This window comes from Scomber japonicus, chromosome 6 (assembly GCF_027409825.1).
Source record: "Scomber japonicus isolate fScoJap1 chromosome 6, fScoJap1.pri, whole genome shotgun sequence".
NCBI lineage: Eukaryota > Metazoa > Chordata > Actinopteri > Scombriformes > Scombridae > Scomber > Scomber japonicus.
This window is the reverse complement of record NC_070583.1, coordinates 36,718,865-36,732,513: the sequence shown is the minus strand read 5'-3', so window position 1 is coordinate 36,732,513 and position 13,649 is coordinate 36,718,865. Positions and strand designations below refer to the sequence as shown.

The following is a 13,649-nucleotide window of genomic DNA, read 5'->3' as shown; positions in this document are numbered from 1 at the left end:
TACCTCTAACTGTACTAGGGTAAAGTACTAGTACCTCTAACTGTACTAGGGTAAAGTACTAGTACCTCTAACTGTACTACAGTAAAGTACTAGTACCTGTAACTGTACTAGGGTAAAGTACTAGTACCTCTAACTGTACTACAGTAAAGTACTAGTACCTCCAACTATACTAGGGTAAAGTACTAGTACCTCTAACTGTACCAGGGTAAAGTACCAGTACCTCTAACTGTACTACAGTAAAGTACTAGTACTAGTAACTTTCATTACTCCACATGAGGAAGTTCAGACACAGACAAAGTGAAACTCTGCAGAGTTGATTTAAAGTCTTTTAACAGTTTTTAAAGTTTTACATGATGAGGTCATGATGATGAAATCAAAGAAACGTACACAACAAACATTAGAGAGCCGAGCGTCCGGCTGCATGCGGGAGACGAGCCTCCTCTCTTCTTCTTCTACTTCTTATGAGGCATGGCAGCGTAGAGCAGCCAGTACAGAGAGTAGCAGGTTCCTAAACAAGACAGAAATAACAACCACAGAAGAAGAACCTTTTATTTTAGTCTCAACACCTGGCAACACTTTCATATCAGGTTTTTGTTTTAGCTTTTTGGGGTTTTTGGTTCATTTGTTGTTTTAAACTTTACGCACTGAGTCTCAGCATCCGTTCACGTTCATTAACCCCCATCAGTCTAAATGCTGCTAACCCTTCAGGTTGATTCATCTGATTTATGGCCAGGACAATATTTAATAGAATGATGACAACATGATTTTACATGAACATGAACAGTAGTAGTAGCACTTTGTGTCGTAGTAGTAGTAGTAGTAGTAGTATTTCTAGTTGTAGTAGTAGTAGTACTTTTTGTAGAGGCAGTAGTAGTAGTAGTAGTATTTCTAGTTGTAGTAGTAGTACTTTTTGTAGAGGCAGTAGTAGTAGTAGTAGTAGTAGTAATACTTTTTGTAGTAGTAGTAGTAATACTTTTTGTAGTAGTAGTAGTAGTAGTAGTAGTAGTACTTTTTGTAGTAGTAGTAATACTTTTTGTAGTAGTAGTAGTAATACTTTTTGTAGTAGTAGTAATACTTTTTGTAGTAGTACTTTTTGCAGTGGTAGTAGTTGTAGTACTTTTTGCAGTAGTACTTTTTGTAGTAGTAGTACTTTTTGCAGTAGTAGTAGTAGTTGTAGTACTTTTTGCAGTAATACTTTTTGCAGTAGTAGTAGAGCCAACCAGCTTAATGGATGTCTATAGTGAATGTGTTACCTGCGAGGGTTATCGTCATGGCGATCCGGTACATTAATGGATGTCTATAGTGACCTGCGAGGGTTATCGTCATGGCGATCCGGTACATTAATGGATGTCTATAGTGAGCCGTGTTACCTGCGAGGGTTATCGTCATGGTGATCCGGTACATTAATGGATGTCTATAGAGAGAACGTGTTACCTGCGAGGGTTATCGTCATGGTGATCCGGTACATTAATGGATGTCTATAGTGAGACGTGTTACCTGCGAGGGTTATCGTCATGGTGATCCGGTACATTAATGGATAGATAGTGAACCGTGTTACCTGCGAGGGTTATCGTCATGGCGATCCGGTACATTAATGGATGTCTATAGTGACCTGCGAGGGTTATCGTCATGGCGATCCGGTACATTAATGGATGTCTATAGAGAGAACGTGTTACCTGCGAGGGTTATCGTCATGGTGATCCAGTACGTTAATGGATGTCTATAGTGAACCGTGTTACCTGCGAGGGTTATCGTCATGGTGATCCAGTACGTTAATGGATGTCTATAGTGAACCGTGTTACCTGCGAGGGTTATCGTCATGGTGATCCGGTACATTAATGGATGTCTATAGTGTGACGTGTTACCTGCGAGGGTTATCGTCATGGTGATCCGGTACATTATGACGTCAGTCGTTCCTCCCTTGATGTGGACAGGAAGGCCGTTGTCCGCCTGGAACCACAGAAGAAGAAGAAGTTACCAGAACTCATTTAAAGGATCAGTCGGGTTTAATCTTCCTGTTCATACCGACTGTTACAAGATCTGCTTCGTAGTAGTAGTAGTAGTACTTTTTGTAGTAGTAGAGGGTTTGGGGGGGTTAGGAGGGTTAGGGGGGTTAGGAGGGTTAGGGTTAGGAGGGTTAGGGGGGTTGGGGGGGTGGGAGGGTTAGGGTTCTCTTACCAGGAAGATCTTCTGGGCCTCTGGGACTCTGTTAGTCAGCTGTCTGGTCGAGGTGCTGAAGGCACGACGAGCCAGAACAGGAAGTTTCTGCAAAACAAAGAAACAGAAACGAGTAAGAGACTGAAATATATAAACCTGAAGCTACGACACAGAGGAGATACACAGAGAACCTCAGCCAGGATGCAGAGTCAATACATGGTTCTATTCTCACTTTATTTATTTATTTATTCATTTATTTATTTTTCATTTATTTATTTATTTATTTTTCATTTATTCATTTATTTATTTATTTATTTATTTATTTATTTATTTATTTATTTATTCATTTATTCATTTATTTATTTATTTATTTATTTATTTATTTATTTATTTATTCATTTATTTTTTTATTTTTTTATTCATTTATTTTTTTATTTATTGCATTGCATACAGTCATGTGGTTGCCAGTAGTTTCTGTAGAACCAGAATATATTATAATATATTATAAAACTGTCACTTTTAAACCAACTTAACGTTAATACCCCCCCCCCCTCCCTTCTTCCCCCCCGATGCTCGAGCGTTTCTGTTTCCTGCTGCTACGAGCAGACGGCCGACTGATCGGCAACCTTCTGTCCTTCTATCCTTCCTTCCTTCTTCCTTCTTCTTTCCGTCCTTCCTTCCTCCCTCCTTCCTTCTTTCCTCCCTCCTTTCCTTCCCCCTTCCTTCCTTCCTTCTTCATTCCCTCCTTTCCTTCCCTCTTCCTTTCTTCCCTCTTCCTTCCCTCCTTCCTCCCTCATTTCCTTCCTTCTTTCCTTTCCACCCTTCCTTCCTCCCCTTACTTATTCCTTCATCCTTCCTTTCCTTCCTTATTCCTCCCTTCCTCCCTCCTTTCCTCCCCTCCTCCCCCTTTCCTTCCTTCCTCCTTCTTTCCTTCCCTCCTTTCCTTCCTTCTTCCTTCTTCTCTCCCTCCTTCCTTCCTTCCTTCCTTCTGTCCTCCCTCCCTCCTGTCCTTCCTTCTGTCCTCCCTCCCTCCTGTCCTTCCTTCTTCCTTCTTCTTTCCGTTCTTCCTTCCTCCCTCCCTTCTTTCCTCCCTCCTTTCCTTCCTTCGTCCTCCCTCCCTTCCTTCTGTCTTCCTCCCTTCCTCCCTTCCTTCTTTCCTTTCCTTTCCTCCCTTCCTTCCTTATCCCTTCCTTCCTCCCCCTTTCCTCCCTTCCTCCTTCCCTTCCTTCCTTGACTTGAGGACAACAGGAGGGTTAAAAAGTCAATACATTTCAGAATAGATTAAACTCAACTTTATTGATAAAGCACTTTGAAACAAGCACAGCTGAAGCAAAGTGCTGAACATAAAACTATGAAACAACACAGAGACATAAAACTGTTAACAGGAAATAAATACTAAGAATTAACAAACCATAAAACACTAAAACAGGAGCAGAGTTCAAGCCAGGGAGTAACAGCGAGGAGGATTGTCTCATATTTAACCCTCCTGTTGTGCTCAGGTCAAGGAAGGACAGGAGGAAGGGAGGAAAAAAGGAAGGAAAGGAGAAAGGAGGAAAAGAGGAAGGAAGGAAGGAAAGGAGTAAGGAGGGAGGGAGGGAGGGAGGAAAGAAGAAGGAAGGAAGGAAAGGAGTAAGGAGGGAGGGAGGAAGGAAGGAAAGGAGTAAGGAGGGAGGAAGGAAGGAAGGAGGGAGGAAAGAGGAAGGAAGGAAGGAAAGGAGTAAGGATGAAAAGAGGAAGGAAGGAAGGGAGGGAGGGAGGAAGGAAGGAAGGAAGGAGGGATGAAAAGAGGAAGGAAGGAAGGTAAGGAGGAAGGGAGGAAAGAGGAAGGAAGGAAGGTGAGGGAGGGAGGGAGGAAGGAAGGAAGGAAGGAGGGAGGAAGGAAGGAAGGAAAGAAGGAAGGCAAAATTAAAGAGGAAAGAAGGAACAGTCAAAAGAGACGGGTCAATTTGACCCGGGAGGATGACGCGAGGGTTAAAGGAAGCTCGTTCTATAATTTAGGAGCAGCAGACATTCAGCACACACTACTACTACTACAGTCTACAGTTAGCCAGTTAGCTGAGTTAGCCGCCGAGCTAGCAACAGAGTTAGCAGCCGAGCTAGTAGCCGAGTTAGCCGCCGAGCTAGTAGCCCAGTTAGCCACCAAGCTAGCAGCTGAGCTAGCAGCAGAAAGCTCTCAGACGTAGCGTCCATGTTTCTGGTAGAGGTGGTGACTTTGATTGACAGGTGACAGTTGGTAGGGGGCGGGGCTTCAGCGGTTGGGAGCAGAGAAAGAGGCTGATTTTTACACAACTTTGAAGCCTAATTTAATATATTTGCTGATTTTTTTTAATCATTCAAATTTGGCAGGGTGGTTAACAACACACTTTTCTGTGGTATGTCAAACTCAGAACACATATTTATTCTTACTTTACACGGACTTTAAATGTTAAAACAGAACAGTAAAGTCTCAATGACACAGTGTGTGTTAGGTTTGCAGGTTTAGAGTTCAGCGTCTGTCTCTTTAACTCTCTGCATGACTTTCCTCTACGCTGCTGGACCAAGGTCACTTCAGGTCTCTGACAGCCGGCATGACACACACACACACACACACACACAGGGAGAGAGAGAGACACACACACACACACTCAGCGCCAACCAGCTCTGACCTATCACGAGGCAAAGACGGGACTCTCTGTGTGTGTCTCTGTGTGTGTGTGTGTGTGTGTCTCTGTGTGTGTGTGTGTGTGTGTGTGTGTGCGCCTCTGTGTGTGTGTGTGTGTGTCTCTGTGTGTGTGTGTGTGTATGTGCCTCTGTGTGTGTGTGTGTGTGTGTGTGTGTGTGTGTTATAAATATAACCACAGTGCCAAACAGCCTGCAGTTGATCAACCGTAAGCTTTAACTCCGTTGTTACAAACACATAAAAACTGACAAACTGAGACACACACACACACACACACACACACACACACACACACACACACACACACACACACACACACACACACACACACACACAAACACACAAACAGAGGATAAACTAGCCAGTATAAATATTAAACACATGTCCTGATTCTGTGGAAGAGATAATCGTGTTCACCACATGGCAACACTTTTTGGTTTTGGGGGTTTTGGTTTGTTTAAATTCAATAGTATCAGGTTTTAGTGATTACCGTTGTTGAGCCAGTCACACTCAACATGTTTCATCCCCAAATATTCACACAAGAGAAGAAGAAGAGATTCTCTGGAAATTCAGTTAAAAGTCGCATCGTACTATTTTCTCGTTTGCTTTAAATGTTAAAAAAAGTCATTAAATAAAGATTTTAAACATCTGATCAAACACAAATGTTTTTTTCTTGACGAAGCATTTTTTTTTGTTTGTTTTATCTCAGGAACAATAAAAAGTGGTAGAGTTAGTTAAAATGTGGTTTAGTTTAAATTTAAAGGGTTAAAATGTGAAAATGGTGTAACCATAAAAACTTTGTACCAAATAATTCAACTTGATTAAAAACAGTAAATAGTCAATAAAACACCTTCCTTCCTTCCTTCCTTCCTTCCTTCCTTCCTTCCTTCCTACCTAACACCATATCAACTAGTTTGGCATGATCTTACATCCTTCCTTCCTTCCTTCCTTCCTTCCTTCCTTCCTTCCTACCTAACACCATATCAACTAGTTTGGCATGATCTTACATCCTTCCTTCCTTCCTTCCTTCCTTCCTTCCTTCCTACCTAACACCATATCAACTAGTTTGGCATGATCTTACATCCTTCCTTCCTTCCTTCCTTCCTTCCTTCCTTCCTTCCTTCCTTCCTTCCTTCCTTCCTTCCTTCCTACCTAACACCATATCAACTAGTTTGGCATGATCTTACATCCTTCCTTCCTTCCTTCCTTCCTTCCTACCTAACACCATATCAACTAGTTTGGCATGATCTTACATCCTTCCTTCCTTCCTTCCTTCCTTCCTACCTAACACCATATCAACTAGTTTGGCATGATCTTACATCCTTCCTTCCTTCCTTCCTTCCTTCCTTCCTTCCTACCTAACACCATATCAACTAGTTTGGCATGATCTTACATCCTTCCTTCCTTCCTTCCTTCCTTCCTACCTAACACCATATCAACTAGTTTGGCATGATCTTACATCCTTCCTTCCTTCCTTCCTTCCTTCCTACCTAACACCATATCAACTAGTTTGGCATGATCTTACATCCTTCCTTCCTTCCTTCCTTCCTTCCTTCCTTCCTTCCTACCTAACACCATATCAACTAGTTTGGCATGATCTTACATCCTTCCTTCCTTCCTTCCTTCCTTCCTTCCTTCCTTCCTTCCTTCCTTCCTTCCTTCCTTCCTTCCTTCCTTCCTTCCTTCCTTCCTTCCTTCCTTCCTTCCTTCCTACCTAACACCATATCAACTAGTTTGGCATGATCTTACATCCTTCCTTCCTTCCTTCCTTCCTACCTAACACCATATCAACTAGTTTGGCATGATCTTACATCCTTCCTTCCTTCCTTCCTTCCTTCCTTCCTTCCTACCTAACACCATATCAACTAGTTTGGCATGATCTTACATCCTTCCTTCCTTCCTTCCTTCCTTCCTACCTAACACCATATCAACTAGTTTGGCATGATCTTACATCCTTCCTTCCTTCCTTCCTTCCTTCCTACCTAACACCATATCAACTAGTTTGGCATGATCTTACATCCTTCCTTCCTTCCTTCCTTCCTTCCTACCTAACACCATATCAACTAGTTTGGCATGATCTTACATCCTTCCTTCCTTCCTTCCTTCCTTCCTACCTAACACCATATCAACTAGTTTGGCATGATCTTACATCCTTCCTTCCTTCCTTCCTTCCTTCCTTCCTTCCTTCCTACCTAACACCATATCAACTCAACCTGGTAAAATATTCTAATTTTTTAATCACTTTAACTTCTTATTTTGTTACCTGTAAACAAGTAAAAACTTGTGTGTGTCCTCTGTGTACGTGTGTGTGTGTGTGTGTCTCTCTCTCTGTGTACGTGTGTGTGTGTGTGTGTGTGTGTGTGTGTGTGTGTGTGTACGTGCTGCTCTGTATTGTCTAGCAGGTCGTCATGTTGTGTCTCTATAGATGTTTATATATAGATCATATCTTTACCTCGTCTGACCCCGAGCCTCCACACACACACACACACACACACACACACACACACTCGGCTGCTGTTAAACCTTTTATGCTTCTGTCCCTTCAGAGTACAAAGGTCACCCTCCCGTATTTCCCTCCGACACACAAACACCATCTGTCCGATCGAGCTTCTCTTTTTTTCTTTTCTTTTTTTTAATCTCTCCGACTCGTCTTAAATTTCTCCTCCTAGAAACTAAAAGAGACAAAAAGAAAGATATATATATTTACCAGCAGGTGATTCATGTCTGTGGCGCTGTGAAGACGAGCTGCAGATTTCCCTTCACCCTGACAAGGACACACACACACACACACAACTACACACACACACAACTACACACACACTCAGTATAAAAGTTTCTGAATCTTAGCCAAACTATGGTCAGCTGTGAAGGCCAAACTGAGTGAGGCTCAGTTATTATGAACCACTGATCCATGTGGAAAACTCTCATTATATATCAAACTTTTATTAAATAATATATCAAATACTTTTATTTTTTATTTTATTACTTTTATGTTTCCCTGATGACTTCTTCTAGTTTTAGGAAGTCTGTTTTAAAAAGCTACTGTTTGAATATCGGCTCTGGAAGGAAGGAAAGGAGTAGGAAGGAATGGAGGGAGGAAGGAAGAAATGAAGGAGTAAGGAGAGAGGGAGGAAAGGAGTAGGTAGCAAGGAAGGAAGGAATGAAGGAGTAAGGAGAGAGGAAGAAAAGGAGTAAGGAGAGAGGGAGGAAAGACAGAAGGAAAGGAGTAGGTAGGGAGGAAGGAAGGAAAGGAGTATGTAGGAAGGAAGGAAGGAAAGGAGTAGGTAGGAAGGAAGGAGTAAGGAGAGAGGGAGGAAAGAAGGAAAGGAGTAGGTATGTAGGAAGGAAAGGAGGAGGAAGGAAGGAAGGAAGGAAAGGAGTAGGTATGGTCAGTAAAGGCCAAACTGAGTGAGGCTGGAAGAACACAGACTCAGTTATTATTAACCTCTGATCCATATGGAAAACTCTCATTATATATCACACTTTTATTCTTTTAGTACTTTTATTTTTTATTTTATTACTTTTATTTTATACTTCTAGTTTTAGGAAGTCTGATTTAAAAAGCTACTGTGTGAATATCTCTCACTGTGTCGACTCACACCTCCTGGGAGGGAGGGAGGAAGGAAGGAGTAAGGAGAGAGGGAGGAAGGAAGTAAGAAGGAAGGAAGGAATGGAGTAGGTTGGAAGGGAGGAAGGAAGGAAAGAAGGAAGGAGTAAGAGAGGGAGGAAAGAAGAAATGAGTAAGGAGAGAGGGAGGAAAGGAGTAAGGAGTAAGGAGAGAGGGAGGAAAGGAGAAGGGAGGGAGGGAGGAAGGAAGGAAGGAAGGAAGGAAAGGAGTAGGTATGGTCAGCTGTAAAGGCCAAACTGAGTCAGACTGAGAAGGGAGGAAGGAAGAAAGGAAGGAAAGGAGTAGGTAGGAAGGAAAGAAGGAAGGAGTAAGGAGAGAGGGAGGAAAGGAGTAAGGAAGGAAGGAATGAATGAATGAAGGAAGGAAGGAAAGGAGGAGGAGGGAGGGAGGGAGGGAGGAAAGAAGGAAGGAAAGGAGTAGGTATGGTCAGCTGTGAAGGCCAAACTGAGTGAGGCTCAGTTATTATTAACCACTGATCCATGTGGAAAACTCTCATTATATATCACACTTTTATTCTTTTATTACTTTTATTTTATACTTCTAGATTTAGGAAGTCTGATTTAAAAAGCTACTGTGTGAATATCGGCTCTGGAAGGAAGGAAAGGAGTAGGAAGGAATGAAGGAAGGAAGGAGTAAGGAGAGGGAGGAAAGGAGAGAGGAAAGGAGTAAGGAGAGAGGGAGGAAGGAAGGAAAGGAGTAGGTATGGTTAGCTGTAAAGGCGAAACTGAGTCAGACTGAGAAGGGAGGAAGGAAGAAAGGAAGGAAGGAAAGGAGTAGGTAGGGAGGAAGGAAGGAATGAGTAAGGAGAGAGGGAGGAAAGGAGTAAGGGAGGGAGGAAAGAAGAAATGAGTAAGGAGAGAGGAAGGGAGGAAAGGAAAGGAGTAGGTAGGGAGGAGGGAAGGAAGGAGTAAGGAGAGAGAGAGGAAAGAAGGGAGGAGGAAAGGAGGAAGGAGAGAGGGAGGAAAGGAGGAAGGAAGGATGGAAGGAGGAGGGAGCAAAGAAAGAGGGGAGAAGGGGAAGAAGGAAGGAAAGGAGTAGGTAGGAAGGGAGGAAAGGAGTAGGAAGGAAGGAAAGGAGTAGGTAGGAAGGAAGGAAGGAGTAAGGAGAGAGGGAGGGAAGGAAGAAGGAGAGAGGGAGGGAGGAAGGAAGTAAGGAGAGGGAGGGAGGAAGGAAGGAAAGGAGTAGGGAGGAAGGAAGGAATGAAGGAACAGTCAAAAGAGACGGGGCCAGTTTGACCCGGGAGGACGACAGGAGGGTTAAAGTTCTGAGATCAATCAGGAAACATCAGCATTAAAGCTCGCTGACCCAAAGGACTCATCGTGCGAAAAGGACCATTTCTCATTTCAAGTTTCTAGTTAGTTTCTTGTGATTCCACCAGTGGTTTGTTTATTTGGCGCGGGGACGTAGATAATATTAACTCAAGATAAGAAAGTTAGTTTCCAGTGAATTAAAACTCAGACACATTGTTCTGGGAATGAAAAACAAGGTTTGTGCCACACGCATCTCTTCCTGTCTCTGTTACTCAGCTGCTGTGACTCATAAACAGAGATGTGATGTGATGTGGTTTCATATGTTCCCATTGTGTTCAGCTTCTCACACAAAAGTCACATGTTGAAACTTTTATAAAGGCCTCTGACACAATATGAGCAAACATTTGCAGAAGAAGACTTCTAATAAGAGAAAAATAAGAACTGAACACAGAGGCCGCCGGTCTCCTGCAGTGTTCCTGTCGGCACGGGATGATGTGAAGACGTCCTAAGGTGGTTACTAAGGTGATTCCTAAGGTGGTTGCTGAGGTGGTTCCTAAGATGGTTGCAAAGGTGGTTCCTAAGGTGGTTGCTAAGGTGTTTCCTAAGGTGGTTGCTAGGGTTGTTCCTAAAGTGGTTGCTAAGGTGGTTCCTAAGGCGGTTCCTAAGATGGTTGCTAAGGTGGTTCATAAGGTTGTTCCTAAGGTGGTTGCTAAGGTTGTTCCTAAGGTGGTTGCTAGGGTTGTTCCTAAAATGGTTGCTAAGGTGGTTCCTAAGATGGTTGCTAAGGTGGTTCATAAGGTTGTTGCTAAGGTGATTGCTAAGATGGTTGCTAAGGTGGTTCATAAGGTTGTTCCTAAGGTTGTTTGCTAAGGCGGTTCCTAAGGTTGTTGCTAAGGTGATTGCTAAGGCGGTTGCGAAGGTTGTTGCTAAGGCGGTTGCTAAGGTGTTTCCACTCTCATATCTCAGATGTGATTCACCTCCAATCATAGACTGTATAAAAGAAATGGACGTAACATCCGTGACGTCACCCATTGGTTTGTGGACTGCTGCTTGGAAGCCAATAGTTTCTAATCTGGGCAGCGCCATCTTGAAAATTTCAGGTGCATGCTGGGAAAAATAAAAACATGGATTCTACTTATATGGGCATGAGGCGGAGCCATGGGCGGAGCGGGGAGGTTGCTATGGTTGCGAGGGGGAGGTTGCTATCTCGAGGACATTGGGCAATCAACCTGTCAATCAGGACGTAGCCACGCCCTAATGCATACCCTGCTTTATCGTCACATATAAAATCAGGGAGGCCAAAATGTCCCAAATGAACATCATACTGCATTGAAGAAGGCTTTAAACTAGCGATTGAGACCATAAACACATTTTGAAAACGTTTACTGAGGTTAGAAATCAAGTGAGAAGTTGGTGAATTCTCCATTGACTTGTATAGAGACGGTCGCCCCCTGGTGGCCTTTTGATAGAATGCAGTTCTAAGTTACTTCCTGGTTGGCCTCATTTCAGAGGACCAGAACTCCCTGCCTGGCTCCAACATGTAAAGATATTCCGGTAGAGACACAGAATATGAATATAGAGATGGAGATGTGAAGAATATGAGTCAGTAAAGCTGTGAAATAAACATAGTAAAGTGTTTTCAGTGTGAGCTAAAGCTGGAATCACATAAATGTGAAGCTACGCCATCGGTTTGGTGACGTCCAGCCGGCAGAGACTCGTTTAAACCTCCTTCAGTCTGCAGCCAAAAATAATCCTTTACCTTTTTTAAGATGGACAGGTGGAGTAAGATTAATACATGTTTAGAGATAGGTAGGATGGAAGGTAGTAAGGAAGGAAAGGAGTGGGTAGGGAGGGAGGAAGGAAGGAAAGGAGAAGGAGAGAGGGAGGAAGGTAGGAAGGAAAGGAGTAGGTAGGTAGGAAGGGAGGGAGGGAGGAAGGAAGGAAGGAAAGGAGTAGGTAGTAAGGAAGGAAGGGAGGAAAGAAGAAAGGAGTAAGGAGAGAGGAAGGAGTAAGGAGGGAAGGAAGGAAAGGAGTAGGTATGGTCAGCTGTAAAGGCCAAACTGATTCAGACTGAGAAGGGAGGAAGAAAGGAAGGAAGGAAAGGAGTAGGTAGGTAGGTAGGTAGGTAGGTAGGTAGGTAGGTAGGAAGGAAGGAAGGAAGGAAGGAAGGAGTAAGGAGAGATGGAGGAAAGAAGAAAGGAGTAGGTAGGTAAGAAGGAAGGGAGGAAGGAAAGGAGTAGGTAGGAAAGAAGGGAGGAAAGAAGAAAGGAGTAGGGAGGAAAGGAGTAAGAAGGAAGGAGTAAAGAGAGAGGGAGGAAAGAAGAAAGGAGTAGGTAGGAAGGAAGGAAGGAAAAGAGTAAGTAGGAAGGGAGGAAGGATGGAAGGAAGGAGGAGGGAGCAAAGAAAGAGGGGAGAAGGAAGGAAACCTCCTTCAGTCTGCAGCCAAAAATAATCTTTACCTTTTTTAAGATGGACAGGTGCTACATTTCAGCTTCAGGCTCAAAGTTTCATTAGTAACGTTAAAACAGCTAGTAAGTGATCAGCATGTTGGTAGGAAAGGAGTAGGTAGGTAGGAAGGAAGGAAGGAAAGCTAGTAAGTGATCAGCAGGTTGGTAGGAAAGGAGTAGGTAGGTAGGAAGGAAGGAAGGAAAGCTAGTAAGTGATCAGCAGGTTGGTGAGTAGAGGGAAGCGTTCCTCTGAACACCTGCAGCTGCGTACGATCTACTTCCTGTCTGGAGTCTCACTTCTTATTTCTGTGATGTGAAGCAGAGAAGCAGCAGCAGCAGCTCGACGGTGAGTTTCTAACAGCTTTATTTTATACTTGATTTGTTTTATTTGTGTATCATTTCAAAGTAAAGTTAATACAGCTCAAAGTGCTTTTAGTGAGTTATGTATTTTATTTATGTAAAGTCACTCCTTCAACATCTCTAGTATTATAATACTTTATAAGATTAATACATGTTTAGAGATAGGTAGGGAGGGAGGAAGGAAAGGACTAGGTAGGTAGGTTGATAGGAAGGAAGGAAGGAAGGAAGGAAGGAGTTAGGAAGGAAGGAAGGAAAGGAGTAAGGAGAGAGGGAGGAAGGAAGGAAGGAAAGGAGTAGGTAGGTAGGAAGGAGTAAGATTAATACATGTTTAGAGATAAGTAGGAAGGGAGGAAGGAAAGGAGTAGGTAGGTAGGTTGATAGGAAGGAAGGAAGGAAAGGAGTAGGTAGGTAGGTTGGTAGGAAGGAAGGAAGGAAAGGAGTAGGTAGGTAGGAAGGAGTAAGGAGGGAGGGAGGAAAGAAGAAAGGAGTAAGGAGGGAGGGAGGAAAGGAGAGAGGGAGGAAGGAAGGAAGGAAGGAGTAGGTAGGTAGGTAGGAAGGAAGGAGTAAGATTAATACATGTTTAGAGATAGGGAGGAAGGAAGGAAAGGAGTAGGTAGGTAGGTTGATAGGAAGGAAAGGAGTACGTAGGTAGGTTGGAAGGAAGGAAGGAGTAAGGAGGGAGGGAGGAAAGGAGTAAGGAAGGAAGGGAGGAAAGAAGAAAGGAGTAAGGAGAGAGGAAGGAAGGAAAGGAGTAGTAGGTAGGTAGGTAGGAAGGGAGTAAGGAGGAAGGGAGGAAGGAGAGAGGAAGGAAGGAAAGGAGTAGGTAGGTAGGAAGGAAGGAAAGGAGTAGGTAGGAAGGGAGTAAGGAGAGAGGGAGGAAGGGAGGAAGGATCAGTTTTTCTCTATATTTTATATTATATGACATATTCACCATTTTTAACAGTCAGGTCAGTTATATACCATATGCTTACCTTTTAACCCATTATAATGTATTTATGATGTAATATGTTTATGATGTCATGTATTTCTGATGTCATGTATTTATGATGTATTAATAATGCATGATGTCATCAGGTACGATGAGCTCGGTTGTGCCCCTGCTGGTGAGTCTCAGTCCTGCGGTTCTGCTTCTCTTCCTGCTTCCTCAC

General features: G+C 43.2%; 2 protein-coding genes across 2 annotated transcripts in view; one reads left to right on the top strand and one right to left on the bottom strand.

The window, feature by feature from the left end:
- Positions 1-301: 301 nt before the first annotated feature.
- Positions 302-7,640, bottom strand: LOC128361013 (cytochrome c oxidase subunit 7A1, mitochondrial). Its single transcript, XM_053321585.1, has 4 exons — positions 7,524-7,640; positions 2,179-2,265; positions 1,866-1,950; positions 302-508 (listed from the first exon to the last, which is right to left on the bottom strand). The coding sequence occupies exons 1-4, from the start codon at positions 7,536-7,538 to the stop codon at positions 453-455; spliced, it is 243 nt and encodes an 80-aa protein (XP_053177560.1). The 5' UTR covers positions 7,539-7,640; the 3' UTR covers positions 302-452.
- A 4,827-nt stretch (positions 7,641-12,467) lies between these two features.
- Positions 12,468-13,649, top strand: part of rnaset2l (ribonuclease T2, like) — a 17,006-nt gene continuing 15,824 nt past the window's right edge. The window contains exons 1-2 of the mRNA XM_053320313.1: positions 12,468-12,487; positions 13,576-13,649. The exon at positions 13,576-13,649 is cut by the window's right edge and continues 105 nt beyond it. Coding sequence (XP_053176288.1) covers positions 13,581-13,649 — 69 coding nt within the window. The 5' untranslated portion in view covers positions 12,468-12,487; positions 13,576-13,580. The remainder of the gene's footprint in view (positions 12,488-13,575) is intronic.

What these genes read in the sequence shown, in the direction of transcription:
- LOC128361013 (XM_053321585.1), bottom strand. An exon ending in AGGCCCAGAAGATCTTCCTG is followed by an intron (nt 1,951 to 2,178) that starts GTAAGAGAACCC and finishes CTGTGGTTCCAG; the next exon opens with GCGGACAACGGCCTTCCTGT. An exon ending in CATGACGATAACCCTCGCAG is followed by an intron (nt 509 to 1,865) that starts GTAACACGTCAC and finishes TGTCTTGTTTAG; the next exon opens with GAACCTGCTACTCTCTGTAC.